A 24,492-nucleotide genomic window follows, 5' to 3' on the forward strand; every position below is an offset into this window, starting at 1 on the left:
AAATCACCTAAATTCATTACTTATTTTCCCCCAGATATTATGTTGAGTTGGAGGCATCTTGGTTCAAATCCTAACCCTGCCACTTACAAGTTTGGTGATTATTTTCAGGCTAATCATTGATTGTTCCTGATCCTCAGTTTCCTTATTGGCAAGTATGATAATACCTACTTTCAGGAATTGTTAGAGGTTCTCTCCAAAGCACCTGACACATAGTACTGCTCAAGAGATGTTAGCCAGTTGTAGTTACTGAGATTTCTGAAATGACTGCTTCACTTCCTTGATGGAGCCTTTATTGCCCCTTGTTTTCTCTCTGTGAAGCCCACCACTCCATACTTCTCAAGTTTGGAGTACTTGAGATGCTATAGCACTTATTTGTCCTATTACTGCATTGCTGTTGTATCTCTGTATTTTCTCTAAGGGGTTTCCCTGGTGACTCAGATGGTAAAAAAAAATAAAAAATAAAAAAATCTGCCTGCAATGCAGACCTGGCTTGATCCCTCAGTTGGGAAGGTTCCCTGGAGAAGCAAATGGCAACTTATTCCAGTATTCTTGCCTGGAGAGAGTATTCTTGCATGGACAGAGGAGCCTGGTAGGCTACAGTCCAAAGAGTTAGATAGGAATGAGCAATGTGAGATCCTAGGACCTAAGTGTTTCAACTGTGGCTGAATGTTAAGCCACCTGGGGAGCTTTAACAAAATACAGGTGCCTAGTGCTGTCCCAGTCACACGGACTCAGAAACTCTGAGGGTGAGCCTAGGGCATTGATATTATTTTATGGCTCCTAGGAGATTGAGTAGATCCCCTCTGGCCTAGAGAATTCCGTGAACTATAGTCCATGGGGTCACAAAGAGTCAGACACAACTGAGAGACTTTCATTTTCAGGAGATTGAGAGGGATCCTCAGAGGCACTCAGTGTTGAAAGATTGTTCATCCTCTATCTTCAGTAAATTGATATAATCTCTGACACATTGGAAAAGACCCTGATGCTGGGAAAGACTGAGATCAGGAGAAGAAGGGGGTGACAGAGGACAAGATGGTTGGATGGCATCACTGATCAATGGACATGAGTTTGAGCAAGCTCTGGGAGATAGTTGTGAAGGACAGGGAAGCTGATGTGCTACAGTCCATGGACTTGCAAAGAGTCAGACATGACTTAATGACTGAACAGCTGTAACAACTGACACATTTTAGCTGCTCAATTGGTGTCTGTGAAATTGGAGATATTAATAATTTAGTATATTTCTAAAGTTTATAGAAACCCACTCCATAGAGTTAGGTTTGTGCCTTTATTAATAATGCCTTTGGTTACTGAAATAACCTTGCTAGAGTATTCAAGGGAACATTCTGCTGATTTCTGATAGAGTAAACATTTATCTCCCCTATTGGCTTAGATTCCATTTCTCAATCTCTTATTTAAAATGGCTCTAAGGCAGATCTGTACCCTTTCATTGAAGACTGGCAAGTCACCGTTGTCTACACTTGTGTAACTGTGCTGATTTAATTATCATTCCCTGATGCTGAACCACCTGCGTGTATCACAGAAGCAAAGGAAGTCGCATTTAATATTTCAGCTGTCATTGTCAGCTTTTGCAACTTAAAAATATAAATCCATGGTTTTTATCCTGATGTATAAGAAATGGGATAGTGAATAAAAGAGTGAAAACCAAAAAATAGTTATAGATGATGGAGGTCCATTGGATGTCAAATAAAATATGAACTCCATAGGATTTCTAAAACGTTTTCTACTACCAGTATTTGTTGCTGTTGTTTAATCCCTGAGTCATGTCTGACTCTTTGTGAACCCCCTGAACTTTAGCCTTTTAGCCTGCCTGGCTCCTCTGTCCATGGGATTTCCCAGGCAAGCATGCTGGAGTGGGTTGCCATTCCTTTCTCCACGGGCTCTTCCTGACCCAGGGATTGAACCTGCATCTGCTGTATTGGCAGGCTGATTCTTTACCACTGAGCCACCTGGGAAGCCCCTATAATAATCTTTTAATGATGCTATATAGAAACAAACTTGTCATTTGTGAATATCTATTGAACATCCTTTTTTCTGATTTCCCCAGACTGATCAAAAGTGGAATTTTTCATGATATCAAATCTAAATTTTTCATGATATCAAAGAACAAGATTCTAAAATTTAATGTGAATATATAGATCACAAAATTTTATAAACACTAAAATAAAATACAAATACACTAGGTGAAGAACTTGTAAACTAGGAAAGAGTTAATATATTAAAATTAAAATTTATGCTTTGCTTCTCCTGTTATTTGAAGGGAGAATAGGTGACAGTGATGTTTTACCTCTCCTTAAGAAGAGACTTGAAAATGGGAAGTATGAGGATATTAAAAGTTTAGAGAGAAGAGGGAGGGAAAGGAGACATAACACTGCCAAGTACTGAAGCCAGAATTTCAGTGCATAAGGTCCACTTTTTTTCAAATTCGCAAGTAATAGATAAGAAAAAACTTGTCTGTAAAAGCTTCTGGACTGATGATATTAGGACAAGTTAATATATCCAACTTTCAGTTTCCTAGAGGGCAATGGAGAAAAGGGTAGCGTGGATAATTGAAATCTGTAAATAACTGCAGTTCTAAAACCCAATTTTGCCAATAATTTCAACCTTAAAGCTGCTCAAAGTTTTAAAATAAGTCATTTGAAATTCAAGTTGCATTTATTTCTTCTGATGAACATAGCAAATAACATAGCAAATTTGCACATAATTAGGTAAAAAATTATATGGATGTTCTACAAACCATGCAATTACTCTCTGAATCCTTGCATGGCCGCTATACCTGTGTTCGGTTATGAAGTCATGTTCAAGTCCTTTTGACCCCATGGACTAGAGCCAGCCAGGTTTCTTTGTCCATGGGATTTCCCAGTCAAGAATACTGGAGTGAGCTGCCATTTTCTTCTCCAGGAGACCTTCCCAATCCAGGGATCAACCCATATCTCCTACATTGACAAGTGGATTCTTTACCACTGAGCCACCAGGGAAGTCAAGGAAGCATGACCACTGAAGTTAACAGAAATTATACTATGATTCCTTGAAAAAAAAAAAAAAAAAGTCCTTTGAATTTATGGGCAGTGTGTATTTAGTCTAGTATATAGCACAAAATCTGACATCTCAACATGGAAAAGCTGTTGGTCTTAAACTCTTCTAGACTGGGCATTGAGAAGTGACTTATGGGAATTAACAATGTGACATCCTTTTTTTTTTTTTTTTTCTTACTTACTCCGGGAGAGCACAACTTTCCTGAATGATGGTGTGTTTGTGTGGCTGAGCTGGTAAAGAATCCGCCTGCAGTGTGGGAGACCTGGGTTCAATCCCTATGTTGGGAAGATCCCCTGGAGAAGGGAAAGGCTACCCACTCCAGTATTTTGGCCTGGAGAATTCCATGGACTGTGTAGTCCATGAGGTCGCAAAGAGTCGGATACGACTGAGCAAATTTCTCTTTCACTTTTGCTATAGAAAACCCAATAATAAGAGGGAAACCTGTTTTCATAGCTTGTGTTGTGATTAAAATATGGATATAATTGTTGAGGCATTCCAACTTAGTAGTTCTGAACAACAATAATGCTTGACAAAAATACATTTTCCCCAAAGATTTGCCATTTATTGATACATGAGCTGAATTTGACCTGCACTCCTCTTTAAAAATCAGTAAGTTAATATTGAGTGAATCAAGCATACTAATATTAAATTGATTCCAGATGACAGAGTTTGAAGTGTATGATTTTCACAGACTCTAAATGGTTAGATGTTGTAACTCTGGGATAGTTACCAACCCATTCTGCAGGATCTTATATCAATTCTGTGATTTCTTACATGATGTTATTTTTCTGTAAGATCTAAAACACTCTTTAATATTAAAACAGTTTATTGGTAAATAACTGGCATAAGAAGCTGAGGATTAAATTAAATAGATACGTCTCATATAAAATGTTAGAACTGGCTCTGAATTCTTTTAGATGCAAATATCTTTTATTTTTAAATTAGTCTCTTGGTGGTGTTTTTTGTCATGCCCTTGCATACTAACTGGAAAGAGGTAACTTGCTCTTCCAAAAATGATTTAGAATGTAGGAAATAATTTCAGTGTATTAAGATATGAATATGTTTTTTAAATGAGCTAGTCAATGTAAATCAAATGCTTACAACTTTCTCTTGCCTGTTTGATATCTGAGTAAGAATTTGCAGAAAAGTCCTTGACTCTACGGATGAATTGGGTATGGCAGTCTTGAGATGTCATCTGCTTGCAACTATCTATAGGTAAATTAAACAGGGGTACAAGAGACATTAAATCAAATGGATTTTTCTAATTTCTTATGTTCAGTAAGGGCTAACTTCTTTGATTTTCCTGAACAATGTGGTATGTACCAAGTAAAAGCTTCTTTTTATCAATATTAAAATTGCTTACCATAAATTTGATAGAAATAAAGCAAAAAGAAAGAATGTGATAGTGGGAAGAGGACAGACTTTGGAGTCAAGTGAACTTACAATAAGATTCTAAATCAGTTCCTGATAGTAGCCTTGGAGAAGTTATATGCAGACCTCAGCATTTAGTAAAATAGCTAATTACAACCCTTTCGCAAAGTTGTATTAGGGTTAGTAATAGCAGCGTATCCAACTCCTAGTAGCTCAATAAATGATGGCTACTATTATTATCTGAATACAAAACTCTTTGGGGTCAAGTAAACTTATAATAAAATTCTAAATCAGTTCCTGATAGTAGCCTTGGAGAAGTTATATGCAGACCTCGGCATTTAGTAAAATAGCTAATTACAACCCCTTTGCAAAGTTGTATTAGGCTTAGTAAAAGCAGCGTATCCAACTCCTAGTAGCTCAATAAATGATGGCTACTATTATTATTTGAATACAAAACTTTGCATAGAGCCCAGACATTTCTGTGGACCCTGTTCTCTTCCCTGTATGGTTTTAAAAGTCTGGAGAGCCTCCTATGGACTATCCAAATATTGTCATATTTAAGTATCTGTATAATCAGTACACTCATTAAAATTTTACAAAATAAATTCCAACTACTCAACTTTTCCAATATACTATTTATTAAGAAATTTCTGGCCCCATTTTGCTTTTTAGACATTTTCTCTTTAAAGCTTAGTTTTTAGGCTTTAGCCACTGTTTATAACCCATATGATTTGAAAGTATCTAGATGCCCCACTCACTCGGTTTGCCTGCAACCATTAATAAAAACCATATTGTCATATATAGTGCTGCATGCATCTACGAGGGCACACACATAAAAGTTTGAAGAAAATCTCAGCACAGGATCAAGGATTTTTTTTTGCTCGTTTATTCTCTTAGTGCCAGCACAGCCTCTGCTTTTTTCCGATAATGGTTGTCTATCTTTGTGAATATCCTAAGCCCACTTTCATTATCAAACATTCCTCAGGTCTAGGCATATGACTTAAGTGCAAATTGATTGGAAAATCCATTTCACAGTAGAAAACCATAAGTAACTTTTAACGTCTTGGTGGACAAATGTGCCTTTTCCACAACGGTCACTCTTGTTACTCTGAGTGGGTTTGCCTTGTGGTTCCTATACCAGTTTTTACCTGTGTGGCATTGAGAAACCCAGCAGCATCCTGTGCTCAGTGCACTGATGGACTTAAGGAGACAGCACACCCTTCCTAGAACTCATGCTCATGCAGAAACTGCTGGTGCTGGGAGATCTGGCTTGCTAAGTGTCTTTACTTGCAAGGGACTGAGCTTTGGTGCTATGTCTCATTGAATTAAACTAAACACACATCATCATTGCTTTCTGACATTGTGATCAAAGTGAACATGATCTTCCTTTCCTTAGCTATTACCAATTGCACAATCTTGACTACTTCTGGTTTTAGGTGATTCTGTTCTTAACTTTATTTCATTGATCTGTTTTACTCATTTCGACATTAATGTGAAGCATACCTACTGGGAGCTGAGGGTTTGGACCACACTTCAGACACTTTTAACTTGTTCAAGCTTAATGAGTTTCTTGGCAGGAGAGTGCTGTTATTCCCATTTTATCTAATAAAAGAAAGAAATGCAGAAAGGTTTACTGACAGTTATAAAATAGAGAGCCATGACATGAACCTGGGTGTGTTGACTGTGAGGTCAATGCTGAGAGGGACCCAGTGGTGCTTAAAACTCAGAGACTCATAGTCTAGTAAATGAGAGAAAGACAAACAATTAAAGGACTCCTTGATTCTTATTCATCTCCTAACCTTGTTCTTCTTTCCCATTTTATAGATATATTTTTACACCCCCTCTAGAGTTCAGAGAATTGCATTATGACAGTGTCAGTTACTTTCATTTCTAATCCAATACCTTGTAGATATCCATGATTCACCCATTCATTTTCTAGCCTATATTTGTCAAATGTCTACTATACCCAGTGGCTGTAGGCAAGTCACTCAACTCCTCTGCATCTCAGTTTCCATGTCCATCAGATGGGAAAAGTAGTCTCTAAGATGAAGGTTTGTTATGAAAATTCCATAAGACTTAACTTTGTAAAAGCATCTCACATAGTACCTGGCACATAGTAGCTGCTCAGTAAATTTCCATTCACTCACTGCTTAACAATGTTTTTAAACCCTGACAATTAGGAATTGTCTGACTGGGAATATTTTACTATGATTTAGGTTAATTTCTATAAATGCAAGTGGTGAATGTTTCCATTCTTGAGAAGTTAAACCAGGAAATGGAGTCATGAGATTCATGATTTTAAGTTTAAAATTCCCTGATATTCCCTCATTAAAAGTTATAAAATAATTGTTCTTTCCAGACTCATTTGCACTTGAAAACTGGGTTGAAATGTGGAAACAGTCTTCACAATTAAGTGCTAATTTATAGAAGTGGGAATCTGAAAATCACAGTGAGATTGTAATGCTCATAAAGATGAATAGATGCCTCCTGGGAAATTTATGAACCTTAAAGAAGGCTGAGAGCCCCTAGTTTCTTGGCATAAAAATACTACAATTATTCATACACTCCCCTTACCTCCCACCCCTACCTAAAGCACTATAAATCTTGTCTTGTAATATAAAAGTCAAGTTTATAGCACTTTGTGTAGCAGGCTGTGGGACTATCACCCATTTGGCAAAAGACATATTCCTGAGCACCTTGAGATGTATATCAGAGAGCCAGCCTCCTGGATGCCATCCTTCACCCCATGTAAAAGATGTGGAAAAGCTTCTAGAGCCCATCTGTCTTGGTGCCAATCTTCATGCATCACAGTTCATCTGCCATCGAGCTGGTTCTAGAATCCTAGCTTTTCAATTCTAACCCAACAACAATCAGTAATTTGATTCATTTAGTCATTACAGAGTACCTATGCCTTATAAAGAAAACGGATTGATTAGTAGGCCTATAAATGGCCTAAACATTTTCTAATTTTGGTTTTAAGTTGCTTGGTATCCCACAAAAGATAGATGTTTAAAAAAAAAAATCAGAAATGTTTGCCTAGGTAAGCCATGGTGATTCCTGTTGTTTTTTATTGGATTTAATTAATTATTTCAAATATCCTGAAATGGCATATATTCTGAGACTACCAAAAAATGTATTTTTCTCAGCACTATGCAGCTTCTAATTGTTGAAATTAAATGGTTTTAGGAGTGATACACTTGATTGACCTACATATACTTCTTCCACTAGTGGTAAAGCACTGTGAGAGGGAAGATTAAAAGATGATTAACTCAGATTCCAAGAACCTTATGGTTTAGTGGATGAGAAACACCTAAATAAAGAAAAGGATATCCATTCATCTGACACTGGACATCTAGATTGCTTCCATGTCCTAGCTATTGTAAACAGTGCTGCAGTGAACATACAAGGAAGTTGTGGTACATATACACAATACAATATTACTCAGCTATAAAAATGAACACATTTGAGTCAGTTCTAATGAGGCAGATGAAATTGGAGCCTATTATACAGAGTGAAGTAAGTCAAAAAGAAAAACACAAATACTGTATGTTAACACATATATATGAAATTTAGAAAGACAGTAAAAATGATCCTCTATGCAAGGGAGCAAAAGAGACACAAATGTAAAGAACAGACTTTTGGACTATGTGGGTGAAGGCGAGGGTGGGATGATTTGAAAGAATAACACCGAAACGTGTATTACTATATGTAAAATAGATGACCAGTGCAAGTTTGATGCATGAGGAAGGGCACTCAAAGCAGTCTTCTGGGACAACCCAGAGGGATGGGCTGGGGAGGGAGGTGGAAGGGGGTTCAGGATGGGGGAAACATGTGCACCTGTGGCTGATTCATGTCCATGTGTGACAAAACCCATCACAATATTGTAAAGTAATTAGTCTCCAATTAAAATGCATTAATTTGGATGACCCACAGAGATGTTATGGGGAGGGAGGTGGGAGGAGGTTCATGTTTGGGAACACATGTAAGAATTAAAGATTTTAAAATTAAAAAAAATAAAATAAAATAAAATAAATAAAATAAAAAAAAATAAAAAAGAAAAGGATAAAGCAAGTTCTACAAAGTAAGTGCTACAATAGAAGGCAGAGAATGTGAGGTGAGTATTTAGTGAAGGGGTTAGAGAAGATGTAGGGTGAATGTGCCTCTTGACTTAGAAGATTAAAATGACACAGTGGCCTGAGATGCCCGAGAAGGTAAATTAGATTGACAAAAGCTTGAAGTTAAAAAAGCATGGCCCTCCTTCAGGCACTTGCTCTTTGAGCACCAGTGCCATGTGCTGAATCTGCATGAACGGAGGCTGCCTGCTAGGAGAATCCTTAAAAGATTTCAGCACTGCAACGCCCTTAACTGGATTATACTAAAGTGATTACTTGCAGAAGAGCATGACAACCCCCTCCAATATTCTTGCCTGGAGAATCCCATGGACAGAGGAGCCTGGTGGGCTACAGTCCATAGGGTTGCAAAGAGTTGGTCACAACTGAACTGACTTAGCATGCATGCATACAAAATGATTACTGGCTAACTCCAAGAATATGTAGAAGTTTAACTGGAGAATAGCAAGAATATTCAAGACTGGTGACACACATGACAGGATAAAGACTGATGGATTGATGAGGAAATAGCATAATGAACTTGGAATCCAGAAGAGACTGACTCAAGGAAGTTCAATCACTCCAGTTGTGCCCGACTCTTTGTGACCCCATGGACTGCAGCATGCCAGGCTTCCCTGTCCATCACCAACTCCCTGAGCTTGCTCAAACTCATGTCCATCGAGTCAGTGATGCCATCTAACCATCTCATCCTCAATCTCCCTCTTCTCCTTCTGGCTTCAATCTTCCCACCATCAGGGTCTTTTCCAGTGAGTCACCTGGTCTCATCAGGTGGTATTTTTCAATACCAAAGGAAAACACTAGGTTCTGTGCAGTTGCCTGCTTTATTAGCAAGACTATGATCAGTGCGTACTCTTTTGGTAGAATCTGATAGATGAATGTTTGTGCACAGGTGTACATGCTTGGATACATGCATAATTGACAACATCTTATAAGTGACAGGTCAGTGCCTGGCAACGCACCTAGGAAGCCAGGTCATTGACAGGAAGTAGACCTCTAGTAGGAAAGCTCCAGCAGGGTTCATAGCATCTGCTCGCTGTACCCTTCTTCAAATCTTCAGACTGGAGCTTCAAAGTGCAAGAGTGATGAAAAGGTTAGATTCAGACTCTGGCTCTTCTACTGACTGGGTGTGTGGTTGTAGACAAGTTTCTTCCCTTTCCTCTCAGAGGCTCTATTGTCTCAAGTGTAAATGTAAGGGTAACAATAGTATGTGATTCATAGCATTGATGGGGATTTCATGCAATCGTATTCATGAAGAACTTCTATATTACCTGATACTTGGGATGGCCAGTATCAAAAAGACTAGGCTGACTCTCCTTCCTCCCAAATCTGAGCCTTCGTAGACTAGAAACTGATGAGGGTGTGCATTCAACAACATCCCATTGCTTTACACATCCCCGCCCCAGGGCTCAGATCGCAGAGCTCATCCCACAGCCCAGGAGCCTCTGTGACTAGGCTGACTCTGAGGCCAGCACTGAGGAAAAATGGTGCTTCCCGTGACTGGGTGCAATGGCCCACACTGGATTCTTGAGTCCAGAGGAAGGCTTTGACAACACCGCAGCCCTGTCAGCCTTTGCAGCAGATTGTCGGTGCAGAACACAAAAATGGAAATGACGTCAAATTTCCATGAGAAAGCAGGACTCAAATTCAAAAGGACAGCGAAAGAGGGATGATGACATTATGTACAGCTGAGTGAAATAAGGGCAATTAGATGAAATTAATGGGCCTTTGAATTAAATTTGGTACATCCTCGCTCTCAGTAAGATTCCACTGTGGAGGCTGAATCGGGAATGGGAAGGGTTGCTCTTCTCCCCGGGTTTGTACCACGTGGCCTGCACCCCGCCCCCCACAGGAGCTTACACCAGAGCCCCCCTCAGACCAGGGCTCCAGAAGCCTTAATTGCCACTCAGTCCCCTGTCTGGCTCCCCGCTCTGCTGCACTGCCTAATCAGTCTTCTTTGACTTAAAATTCAATATCCCCTGCAGAAAGTCTGCAATGGAGCTTTAAAGTTATTTGCATCCACTCTGAGGAATGTTTTTAGTTCAAGTTCTAAATTGAGTGCCTTCGTGGTTTCAATACCCCCCGATAAGCAGGGCAGCTGGATTCTACAGCAGTCACACAGGGCCACATAAATAACTGACAGCATCATAAATCTCTTCATGGCCAGTAGGAAACGGAAGTAACCAGTGTGAGTCAGTAAAACAGTCATACAACGTGAAGAGTTTTGTTCCAAGACAAGTAAGGCATGCATGCCTGTCCTGATTTGTGGAGGGCCCTCTAGGCAATCAGCTGAGTTCCCACTGGAAAGCACGCTATGGTTTGGCTTGGACATACTCTGGACATAAAGGAGGAGCCATTCACCACCCCAGTTGTAGTACAGTGCCATACAGGACAGCTTAATATCATGCCAGGGAGATCAGTCTTATCCCTTCAACCCCAGGTTGCCTGCCAGCCCCCCATTCTGCCTGATGTGGCAGAGACTGGGCAGCAAGAGGGAGAATGACTTCAAGCCCAGTTTTCCTACTTCGTATTCACTTTGAGTAAGTAACACACATCTCAAAAGGTTAGGGAGCAGCAATAAGTAGCCCTGTGTGTCACATGCCTGGCAGAGGACTGGCTGAACCCACCTAGGCTCAGTCTGTCACTTCCTTCCCATCCCTCTTGGCCTACCACACTTTACTGAACACACTGTGTTCAGTGGCTCAGTCATATCCAACTCTTTGCAACCCTCTGGACTGTAGCCCGCCAGGCTCCTCTATCCGTGGGATTCTCCAGGCAAGAATACTAGAGTGGGTTTCCAGGTCCTCCTCCAGGTTACCTTCCCAACCCAGGAGTTAAACCTGAGTCCCTCAATGTCTTCTTGCATTGACAGGCAGATTCTTTACCACTGAGCTACCTGGGAAACCTCACACATCACAATCCCTTCCTGCAAATAGAGCCTCTTGCTCCTAGATGGTGGACAAAATATATTCCCAGCATCACAATCAGCAGCTTTGGTCCTCTGCATTAGCCCTGTCTGTAGCCCAGTAATGCACAGCCAGCATCAGTATTTATCTCAAGGTGACACTTGTAATGGATGATTGCAGCACTTCTAAATCCAGTTATGTAATCCTCTCTGCTTTGCTTGCAGTTATTTTTCAGGGTTTTAGCAGCAATGAAATGGTTCCTTTCCCAAGACAGAGTTCATTTAATTTAAAACTGGATTGATTATAGCTAAACTTATGATATGTCTTTGCAAAGGAAGAAAAAAACAGCCATCAGTTATGCACAATAATTATTTAGCATGTATGCAGCTCCCACAGTGTCCTGGGCTCAGCATCTAAGAGTTGGGGTAAAACCCATGCCCTTGAGAATCAAAGGCACGCAGGGCAGAGCATGAGTCCACTTGCCATTTAATTCTTTATTCAAGGGGGTCATTGACCATATGGCCAGCATTTTAGCTGACTTCATGGGGTTAAGTGGAATCTTCATCCATTTGTGCCTTCTTTCATTTCTGTCTCATTCAGATGCATTCTACTGACAGCATCCTTAGCCTTTGACCTCTATCCCAAAAGAGTACTCCTTACTACTCCTCAAGCAGTTTTGGTTTAGGACTAAGACATTTAATGGGGCTAAAATCAGAGTAAATCTGATGACGATTGCCTGGCATCTGTGGGATTCCTCCTGCAGTCGCCTGACTGGTGACAAGGGAAGTGCATTCAGAAATGGGATGGAACCCAGGAAAGGACAGAGGACTTTCCTCTAACTGCATTCTTGTGAGAAGATAGTCATGTACGTGCTCACCTGCCAGAGGATTTGAATGCCAAATAGATGGATGATTAGATGGATTTCGAGACCACAAGTTAAAATACAATTTATATAGTACAATGATACAAATTTAACTCAAGTAAAATATTAGTAACTAAATTCTGAAAATTTAGTGTAATGCTCTTAATTCAAAGAAGTCCTGATAGACAATCCCCCAGATAATTATTTATATAGAATAATGGCCAAAAGAGAAATAGAAGAGACAGATCTGAAAAAAAAATTCTTTTTTAATTATTGACCATTTGACTTTAGAGGGGAAAACTGGAGAAACTCAATCAAGATAAATGATAATAACCAGACTGAATACCAGGCACACTGCATTCAATACTTCAAATATTGCTGAAATAGTAAAGTTACACTACTTACATTTTATAGATGAAGAAACAGAATATAGAGGAGTCAAGTAACTTACCAACTAAAAGGAGACATAGCTATGATTTAAATGCTGTTGTAGATTAACTGCAGAGCCCAAGCAATGACCACTATGCTATACTGCCATCTAGGATGCAATGCACAAATGTGCATCATATTCACAACCTCCAAATGCCTTGTCCTTTGACATTTTGCTTAACCTTGGAGTTACAATGAAGCGAAAACTTTTTATTCATCACATTTACTTGTAGAATTTCACTGTCAGATCAATAAATCAGAATAATTCTCCCTAACGTATCCCTGATATAATTCAAATTATATTAAGTAATGGCTTAGAGTCAGGAGTTGTTTAAAGTCAAGAAGATATATATATACATTTGCATGTGCGTGCACAGACACACACATATGTTTTTTTAAGGTAAAGACAATTATTTTAAATTGCTGAATGTTTCATTTTCTTTCATTGGAACTTATTTTTTTGCATTAGAAAGGTGCAAGAAAAATTGAACCAAGATTTAGCTAAGTTTTTGAAGGTCTTTTTGTTTTCTCTTTGCTGTTGTTGATTTCTTTCTTTTTTGAAGGGGAAGATAGGATCAAAAGAGAAATTAGATTTTCCACCTTTGGTACTAGAAAAGGAAATGGCAACCCACTCCAGTATTCTTGCCTGGAAAATCCCATGGACAGAGGAGCCTGGTGGGTTACAGTCAACAGGGTAGCAAAGAGTTGGACATGACTGAGCATGTGACACTCACACTCACCTTTGGTATTTGGGGTAATAGTTGAGGTCCCATGAATAGGGTCAATCCCTGGGTTAAGGCTGTCCTCACAGAATCTCCCCACCCTGCTCCCAAAATGCATGCTGAGTGTTTATGCCACAGTCGTGCACTTGGTTACCCCATGCATGTGTTTCTTACAGTTGACCTGGACAGGCTCAATGATGATGTCAAGCGTTACAGTTGCACTCCCAGGAATTACTCCGTCAACTTGAGAGAAGAGCTGAAGCTTACCAATGTGGTCTTCTTTCCACGCTGCCTCCTTGTGCAGCGCTGCGGAGGAAACTGTGGCTGTGGAACTGTCAACTGGAAGTCATGTGCGTGCAATTCAGGGAAAACTGTGAAAAAGTATCACGAGGTATGCCATTTTCAGAATTTTTTTGTTGCAGTGCTGCACTTGGTCCTTTAGCAGCTACAAAAGTCCTGTAATTTCTAGGGTGCTGGGAAACTGGGCCACTGCACTGTTTGTTCAGGTTTTTCACTGCACAGGGCCACCTCCCAGGGAGATGACTGCAAAACTGTACTTAAGCTTAACTTGCAAAGGCAGGTCCCTGGGGAGGGTGTAGGTCCATCCTGAAGTAGGGATTCCTTTTTCTAACCCTTATTCATAATATATATGCGGGTTGACAACAGTCTTGTTAGTATACACAATCAAATGTGTGATGTAATAATTTGAGAGCTTACTTACAGAAATATAATGGGATTCATTAACAGCATATGACTGCAAATCTAGGTTACTTTAAGAGAATACTAAGAGCTAATCTTCAATTCAGTCAACTCATTGAAAAATGAATCAGGGTAAAAATAGCAAAGTATAAATTGTCAGAAAAGATACTTTGTCAGAGACTTTTTCAGTCTCTAAATATGGGAATATTATTCTTCCAGAAGTACTAATTTTTCCTAAATATAACTGAGTGCCCTGGGGAATCAGCTCTGAAATTATGCAAAAGTAAACAAAAGTAAATATAGAGATGTAAGAGAAATGAAAATTTAAGGAGAGCAGCAACTTTTAATGATAATAACAGGAAATTCACGTAAGCCTTTACAGTGTACCAGACGTTATTGTAAGCAATCATTAGCTCACTTGGCAGTTTCTCCACATGTTGTCAGGGGAGTGCTGGTTGTATCCCCTTTTTATAGATGAATAAACTGAAGCCTAAGAGAGCAGTGGGTTGACCAGTATGACTTGGTCAGTAACTCCGAGAGATGGGACCTTAACTGATCCACTGTTTCTAAAGTCTATATACTTAGCAATGGTAACACTGAGCGCTCTCATTTTAAATATTTAGCACATTATTGAAGATTAAAGAAAGAGTGGACTTAAGGGCAGTTAGAGCTGCTCTTGACATTGACAGCAACTTTATCACTTCCTGGTTGGGCAAGTCACTAAAGTTTAGAGAGCCAGTTTTCATGTATGTGAAATAGGACTTAAGAAATTATATGATAACCCATACGGGGTGGCTCTGGGGAATCAATCCAGTGCATATGAAGTGCATTTTGTAAGAGGTAAAATACCATATTGCAATATGTTTAAAATATAAAATATGAGCCAAACACTATTGTTAGGAATTATTATTTGAGCTGCTTTTCATCAGTATCCATCAAAACAAAAGAATAAATGGGGCTCCCTAAGTAAGATCTCCCACTTTACACAACCACTTTGTTACCCTGAAAACAATAAAACAATAATCAGTTGAGAGGTAATTACTGAGCTAAATGAAAAGGAATTCGTCATAAGTGATATTTTCAACGTGGGAAAAGTAGGAGCTTGGAGGCCACGATAACCCTGCTTACCTCAAATAGATGCAGACCCGATTTGAGACCTACATAGAGCATGTTTTCTTAGTAACAAGAATTTCTTACTCCACCTCACATTTTTCAAAGGAAAAAAAAAAAAAAATCTGTTCTCATATCCAGAGAATGCTGTTGTCCGTGTTCATTGTGTTTTATTTTTGTATGACCTGATGAACTCTAGATTGGACTTTGTCCTTTGTGTCTAAGAACCTGAATTTTGTAATGTTGAGTCATACACTGAGAACAAATGCAGAATGCAATAATTTGGTTTGCGTTAAAATAAGCCAAGAAGTGACAAGATCTTTACCCAGTCTTTACTGTGAGGAAAACATGTAAATTCAGGTCTTTGATGCTTTATTTTCATCTTGACTCTCCTCTCAGAGAGAAGTTGTAGTTTGATTTTTTTTTAATTGCTAATTGTGGAAACACAGAGTTAAACACACACCCAAAAGGGCCCTCACCTCCCAGACAGTTAACTCTGAAAGAATCTAAACGGTCTTTTTCTTAGGTCTATTGTCTCTCTGCACAGAGGCTGTTACTTATATATTTCTATTCACAATTAATATCTAGGAGGCAAAGCCCTTGATCTCTTTGTTCAGTCACATGAGTAGGTCTAAAATGTGGAATCTTTTTGAAACTGCTATCTAAAGCATCTCTGTGAAACGTGTCATGATATTTTTACTTCTCGGAGTCTGCTGAGCTCTGTGCCAAATCACTCTGCTGAGTTGTGGACAAAAGGACAAAAGAGCATCAATCACTCCATCAGTTACTGCACACCTGGAACACACACGTTTAGGAGGCTGGCACATTTTCCCCAGCCTCCTAAAATACCCCTGAAGTATGTCCCAGGCGTCACTCTGTCCAGTTCCCTGGAAAAGAGCAGGAGACTCATTCCAGTTCCAGAAATAGGGCTTGCTTGGGCACAGTCTTGTGAGGGAAGAATCCTTGTCCTCTCTTCTGTTAGTTTTGTGCCTGTAGTCTTAACTCAGAAAAATGAGAAACTGGTCTCCCCGCCTCCTGGTTGTAACTGATGAGATGGGAAATGAGTTTTTATGAGAGATGAGCACCCTTAAGGGTGTGACTAGAACTTGCCACCTAAGCAGGACTCTATGACTCTCCACAGATATTTCAAGGCTCAACATTTAAGGAATAAAATCCAAGAAATTAAATGTATAATTATAAAATTATTAATAATTGGAAATTATAAATAAAAGGAAGTTTCGCTGCTCTTTCCCCAGGTCACATGACTTCTCCTTGTAGAGATCTGAGCATTTTGCACTGTGCAATAAAATGCTCCATCTGTACAATTCCCTCTTCTGAAAAGTTTGTAGGTATCCTGCTAAAGTATTTTTCCTCTTTCCTAGCAACCATTTCTTCTCTTGGAATATATAGAATATAAAAAATACTTTCGGTGGGGATTTTTAAAAAGAGAAAATTCCAGAAAACATACTCTGTAGACAGTTAGAGGATGCTATTATTTTAGTTCTTATCTTTGCTTGTTAATGTATAATGAAGGGATGTTCCCTAGAAATATATTGACCTTTTAGATTAATGCTTACTATTGTATTTTTTTTTAAGCATTTGGTCTCCTGGCTATGTCCATTCAGTCAACAGCCAAAAGCTTAGGAGGCAACAGAGAAAGACAAGTTAATGTTCACTGTCCTACCTCTCATGATTTTGTCCCAATGCTGGCAAAACTGCATTATCTGTTAGGACTTTCTGCAGTGATGAGAAAGTTCCATATCGGTACTATCCAATCTGGTAGTCACTACCAACATGTGGTTACAGAGCACTTGAAATGTGTGTAATGCAAATGAGAAACTGAAGTTTTAAATTTTATTTAATTTACACTAATTTGAATGTAAATAGCTGCACATGGTCAGGGGCTCCCATAGTGAACAGCATAAGCTGAGACACAACTCTGTCTCTGGCACCTACAGCATCTAACCATTCCAGTCACTTGAACAATGGAAAAAATTACTGTGAATGACTTTTTTAACTTTACATTAAATGTAAGAATTTTGTATTAAAAATTTGTTGCCCATTTAACATAAGAGGTAGAAGATATAAGCAGATATTTATATATGAAACAAAAGATTGATTGGAGATAATAAAATATTGAGATTTAGACTTGAGATAAAAGAATGATACTTTTAATTTTTACTTGTTTTAAGCATCTGTCATTGAAACAAATTTAGCTAAAATCGCAAACTGAGACCAAGAAGACAGGAAAACAATATTTTTCCAAAAGTTTCTACTCTATGGCAAAGGCAACGTATCTGAGGGTTATAACAAAAGTCACAAAAATCTTTATTCTTTTTCTGGAAACAGCATTTCTAGAGCTTATGTAGAGTCTCCCTACTTCTTTCTCCCTCTTTGAGTGAGACCATGAGAAGATTCCCTTGCAGCCCTTTCCTGTTCCTATAAGAGACAAGACAATGGAGAAAAAGCAGATCACACAACTGAAGAGAGAACATGTGGATTCACATGAAAGGCCACCTCGGACCAGCCACCAAAAACTCCCCAGGGCCTCGGGTTTCCTCTTTTACTCCCTATGATAACCTACAATTTTGAGTTCCCAGACAGATCTGAAATTATATGATATCTGTTCACCACTCCCTAAATCTTATCTTGCTGAGATTGTGTTAGGAATATAAACAAGTTGGTGGTTGAAATGCTAAGCAAATACAGAAAAACAAAGATATGATCTGGAACATTTAATGTGTATAGACTATGTATAAAACAGTTATCCACTCATCATTAGTAACATCTGTGCTGCTTATCTCTTGGGGATCTTGGGACAATGAAAGCCTCTGAAGGCTGTAAAGCACTCGACAGTTGTGGGTGGAATATCCTGAGAGTGTGGTCAGGCTTGCTCCCTTCTGATTCCCTTAGAGCCTTGATGACTTACTGGTGCCGGGACCCTCTAAGTACAGCAAAGTGTATACATCCTTTTCCTTGTAGATCTGGATTCATATTAGGCCTTCTTGCCAAAGTTGAGCAAAGCTGCCTTCAGGCATGATACTCCCCAACTAGACAAAGACCCATTTGTGACACGAATGATACTCAGTGTTAATGCCGTGCTCTGAAACTTGGTGCCCAGCTCGGCTTCCATCATGTTTTCTGCAATTGGGCTGAACATGTAGTCATTAATCCTCTAAAATGCTGTCAAAATCATTTACCTAGTTACGTCCTCTAAAGGAAGAACTGAGGCTGAATACACCCCAGAGTGCTCACAAGAAAATTTCGGTTATAAGTAAATGTTCACAGATGTCAAGATTGCATTTTCAAAATTCATAAGGGTTGTATAGATCCACATTATAAGCCCAGCCTTTAGTCACCTTCATACCTAGCTTGTCAGAGAAGCATTGCTGAACTCTGTTATTTGTGTCTTTCTTATTGAGGACTGTATCTCAGGACTTCGTATCACTCCTTCCCTTACAACTCTCAATCTCCCTTGAAACTATTACCTTCAAGTTGTGCAGTTACCCAGGTAGAAAATAATATGTTTTCTCATCTCAAATATTTTTGCTTGTAGTCACTTTAGGTTTCAGAAAGGTTGACTACAAGACCTTAAAAATCTTAACTGTATGTACATTTTTATAGTCTATAAGCATGAAAGAAATCATAAAGTAAGGAAAAATATGAAGCTTTTTTTTCTTAAGAAAGTGTTTATACTGAATGCTGCCTGCTTTAGAAGTTGGGTGAATCTTAAGTAAACCCTTAATGATTCGAGTTTATACAGTGCACATGTCCTAAAATATGTATTTGTGATCCTACATCAGCCATTAATTTGAAAACTATTACAAGGCCTTAATGACCTTTCTTTAATATTTCCAATAAACAAGAGTCCAACTCAGCATGTAGCATTTCTGTCTAGTACTGTTTTATTACTGTAATAACTTCATGGCAATGATTCATTCAGTGCTTTATTGGCAACAAAGAGAGTAATTGTAGTAAATATCTTTTGTGATATGGTAATTTGCAAACTGAACATCTTTGATTCTGTGTAGTGGTATGAAAGCCACCAACAGCTTCAGTCATTCACCATTTAATAAAAATCAACTTTCCCTGGCTTCATGTGGTTTTCCAGATGGTGGAGAAGGGTCAAGAATGCCATTTTCAACCATAGGTGATAAGAAATGACTGGCTGCTCCTCCATGGATTTTTATTTCAGTGTGTATGCTTGCAGCAGTGAATCATATAGCAGAAAATAGGAAAGCATTTTGTGAAGGTACCTATTAGTGAGTGTCCTACAGCGACTGTAATTAATTCAGTGGTTCCTTCCCTTTAAAGGTGAAACGATAACCCAGAGACAGTTTGCTTTCTCAGATAAAGGCTTTTCATTTTCCATTTAACTTTTTATGCTCTCTCAAATCAGCTTTTGCTTTCTTTCTCCTTTCAATGCTGTGTACCTGAACCTAAGACTATTACATGGTCTGAAAGCTTTGAACATCAGTGCTGTGATCAGCCAGTAAAGCAGTCCAATTTCCACTTTGTTCAAATAGTGCTTTCCTGTCTTGTCTGGAAAAGTGTCTGCCAATTCATTTTTCTCCTCTTATCAGCAAAACACATATATACTGGGCTAACGTGGCTTAATATAAAACACAGGGAAAATCCCTGAACAATCAGGAGACCAGTTAGAGAAAACTGGCCAGGCGTGGCTTTTACCCCAAAGCACACACTTTCATTTCTCATTAAATGAGGAAGCAAATCAACGGAGCACTGATTTTATAGATGTCAGTCGTGGCAACTTATTAGGCTTTGATAATGGTCTTTTTATTTATTTTTTTAAATATAAATTTATTTATTTTAATTGGAGGTTAATTACTTTACAATATTGTATTGGTTTTGCCATACATCAACATGTATCCGCCACAGGTATACACATGTTCCCCATCCTGAACCGCCCCCCTCCTCCCTCCCCATACTATCCCTCTGGATCATCTCAGTGCACCAGCCCCAAGCATCCAGTATCATGGACTGGCGATTCGTTTCATATATGATATTATACGTTTCAATGCCATTCTCCCAAATCATCCCACACTCTCCCTCTCCCACAGAGTCCAAAAGACTGTTCTATACATCTGTGTCTTTTTTGCTGTCTTGCATACAGGGTCATCATTGCCATCTTTCTAAATTCCATATATATGTGTTAGTATACTGTATTGGTACTTTTCTTTCTGGCTTACTTCAATCTGTATAATCGGCTCCAGTTTCATCCACCTCATTAGAGCTGATTCAAATGTATTCTTTTTCATGGCTGAGTAATACTCCATTGTGTATATGTACCATAGCTTTCTTAACCATTCATCTGCTGATGGACATCTAGGTTGCTTCCATGTCCTGGCTATTAGAAACAATGCTTCGAAGAACATTGGGGTACATGTGTCTCTTTCAGTTCTGGTTTCCTCGGTGTGTATGCCCAGCAGTGGGATTGCTGGGCATAAGACAGTTATATTTCCGTTTTTTGAGGAATCTCCACACTGTTCTCCATAGTGGCTGTACTAGTTTGCATTCCCACCAACAGTGTAAGAGGTTTCCCTTTTCTCCACACCCTCTCCAGCATTTATTGCTTGTAGACTTTTGGATCGCAGCCATTCTGACTGGCATGAAATGGTACCTCCTTGTGGTTTTGATTTGCATTTCTCTGCTAATGAGTGATGTTGAGCATCTTTTCATGTGTTTGTTAGCCATCTGTATGTCTTCTTTGGAGGAATGTCTATTTATTTCTTTGGCCCATTTTTGATTGGGTCGTTAAATTTTTCTGGAATTGAGCTGCAGGAGTTGCTTGTATATTTTTGAGATTAGTTGTTTGTCAGTTGCTTCATTTGCTATTAATTTCTCCCATTCTGAAGGCTGTCTTTTCACCTTGCTTATAGTTTCCTTTGTTGTGCAGAAGCTTTTAATTTTAATTAGGTCCCATTTGTTTATTTTTGTTCTTATTTCTAGTTTCTGGTCTTACGTTTAGATCTTTAATCCCTTTTGAGTTTATTTTGGTGTGTGGTGTTAGAAAGTGTTCTAGTTTCATTCTTTTACAGGTGGTTGACCAGTTTTCCCAGCAACACTTGTTAAAGAGATTGTCTTTTCTCCATTGCATATTTTTGCCTCCTTTGTCAAAGATAAGGTATCCATAAGTGCATGGATTTATCTCTGGGCTTTCTATTTTGTTCCATTGATCTATACTTCTGTCTTTGTGCCAGTACCATACTGTCTTGATGACTGTGGCTTTGTAGTAGAGCCTGAAGTCAGGCAGGTTGATTCCTCCAGTTCCATTCTTCTTTCTCAAGATTGCTTTGGCTATTCGAAGTTTTTTGTATTTCCATACAAATTGTGAAATTATTTGTTCTAGCTCTGTGAAAAATACCATTGTTAACTTGATAGGGATTTCATTGAATCTGTAAATTGCTTTGGGTAATATACTCATTTTCACTATATTGATTCTTCCATTCCATGAACATGGTATATTTCTCCATCTATTAGTGTCTTCTTTGACTTCTTTCACCAGTGCTTTATAGTTTTCTATATATGTCTTTAGTTTCTTTAGGTAGATATATTCCTAAGTATTTTATTCTTTTCGTTGCAATGGTGAATGGAATTGTTTCCTTAATTTCTTTTTCTATTTTCTCATTGTTAGTGTATAGGAATAAAGAGAACATTTATCATCTGCTCAGCTTCTTAGGAATCATTTTCTTCCCCTGAATAGTTCAACCTCCAGATCTGGTTTATTAGGTTTGGAAAATAGTGACTAATATTAGAGAAATTTTTGGCAAAGTTGCAGGAACCCAAACTTTAAGCTCTTCCAGGGTGTTCTGACCAAGTGTGGCACTGGAGGGCTTTCCTATCTATTGTAGCAGGGTATTTAATAACCCAAAATACAATATACACTGCATCCATGCTTTGGTTACTTCGTTTTTCATGGAGAAGCAACAGTTTTTATTTTCTTTAGAGGTGAAGCAGGAGTGAACATGGGAGCAACAAAAGGAAAATATCATTATCACTCTGCTCTCAGTACTTGAAATTCTGTTTCAAAATCGTAAAAGACTTGCAAGTGATACAAAGCATAGGCCACTTCATTTTGGCCTCTGGTTTGGTTTGTTTTGCGCCCCTCCCCTTGTTGAGGGTTGGGGTAGAAGCGATGTAGGGTGGAGACAGGAAAGAGGCCATGAATATAGGTTCCCATATTGTGACGTGGCAGCGTTACCCACCATAGCCACTGGAGTGCATCCCACTGGAAACCTATTGTGTTCCCAATGCTGCTGACGAGAACAGACAAAACTCTACCTTCCAGGTAAGGGCATGTGCTGTGCCACGTGGAGACAAACACTGGTGACACCAGTCACTGACTCTGCAACCTTAGTCTCTCTCTTCCCTTATCTGAAACAGTATTAGAAAAGTACCTATATCATAGTGTTACAGTGATATGCAAAACGTTTAATACTTCCAGTCATAACAGTGTGTGGCATCTAACAAATACTCAAAAATGTTAGTCATTATTTTTGCTATCCTTGCCCTCAAAGTGTTTGTTAATAGAGAGAAAGCATATGTCATATGAAACTATGTGATTCTAGTGTATGTTCAGTGGAATTTAGGTAATGAGGATAATATAATTATCAAAACTGGTACTATCAAACTATCAGAACTGGCACTGGGACTAGCTTTACCATAATCTTGTATTTTTGTGCCTCCCTCATGAACTCTTCTAGGCCATCCTTTCCCACCCCATCCCCCAACCCCAGTTTGTACTCACAAAAATACAAATATCCTTTTGAAGCTCTTCTCCAAATGGGACAAGGTATTTCACACTGTGTTATCAGAGCCCAGGTTCCTTACTTTACTGAACATTGAACAAATGACCTGCTCCACAGAACTCTTACAGAAAAACAGGCTAAATGTTGGGACTTACCTGGTGGTCCAGTGGTTAAGCACATGTCTTGCAATGCAGGGGACACAGGTTCAGTCCCTGGTCAGAGAACTAAGTTCCCACATGCTGTGGAGTAATTAAACTTGCATACCACAACCAGTGAGTCTGTGCACTCTGGAGGCCATGTGCCACACCTAGAGCGTCTGTGCACCCCAGTGAAAGCTCCTGCAAGACCCAGTGAAGATCCCATGCACCACAACTAAGATACAATGCAGCCAAATAAAGAAATATCACCCCCTCAATGTTTTGAAAAGGCAAACGCTAAAGTAAAGTGGATGCATGGGGACTGAGGGCTCTAGGCCTGTTTTGCTAGTAGATGGTTTTATTTGCTTATAACTTGAAACATAAGGTAACATAAGGATGAGGACATTGCTAGGAAGACAGTCCAGTAGAAAAATTTGGGCAGGGGGGCGTGCCATGAAGAGTTATACAGCCTAGAAAATAAGATTTCCTCGCATCTAATCTTCATCTTGGAGCAAAGTATACCAAGCATCAGGGCCCCATTTCAGTTCACACGTGTGCCTGCCACACCTTTGAGATACAGAAGGAAGCTGCAGCTGCATTAGAGATGCGTTGGTCCTTGGGTCCTAGTGTGCTGGAAGCCTAGAGAACACACTGCTCTCAGGTCCCCGCTGACAGAAGGCTGGGCACCTGGCCTTCTCAGTTCTCCAGCCTATACACTGTGAGTAAAGACGCCTTCTCTATGACAAGGTTTGTCTTGGGACAGACGAAATAGTGCATATGTGCAAATTTTTTTAAAACTACAAAATGCTACATAGTTGTATGCTAGTATCATGCAGAGTTTAAAGTTGAAAAGGGAAAATAGAACAGAATCAAAAATCAAAGCTAACAGGAGCCTAAGAATATAAATAAAGAAGCAATTAAGTTGACTGTATATGGAAAACAAGTATTTATGTATATTGACTTCAAGTGAAGCAAATATTGAAGCAAATATTCAAATGAAAAAATTCAAGTGAAGCAAAATTTGAAGCAAATATTGACTTCAGTGAAGGCCACACTAGGGAAGAAGGGTTAGCTTCTATTTAAACTTAAAAAAATCACATTTACACTTATTATTGTAAACATTTAAGGATGTGATTTATTCAAGAAATGTTGGATTGTTTTAAAGGTATTAATATGCAAACATTTTAGTGGAACATGATCTGTTTTGAATTGTAAAGGGTATTATTTGATATAGCTTAACAGATATGTAAGAACATACACACATTTTCAGTTATTTATGACCACTAAGGAGGCAAAATGTCTTACC

The 24,492-nt window shown here is 38.9% G+C and overlaps 1 protein-coding gene across 1 annotated transcript in view; it reads left to right on the forward strand.

Moving 5' to 3' along the window:
- The window catches only part of PDGFD (platelet derived growth factor D), a 277,802-nt gene that overhangs the window by 252,486 nt on the left and 824 nt on the right, over positions 1–24,492 (forward strand). Inside the window, exon 7 of the mRNA XM_052653124.1 lies at positions 13,648–13,862. Coding sequence (XP_052509084.1) covers positions 13,648–13,862 — 215 coding nt within the window. The remainder of the gene's footprint in view (positions 1–13,647; positions 13,863–24,492) is intronic.

The sequence above is a fragment of the Budorcas taxicolor genome, chromosome 15 (genome assembly GCF_023091745.1).
Source record: "Budorcas taxicolor isolate Tak-1 chromosome 15, Takin1.1, whole genome shotgun sequence".
NCBI lineage: Eukaryota > Metazoa > Chordata > Mammalia > Artiodactyla > Bovidae > Budorcas > Budorcas taxicolor.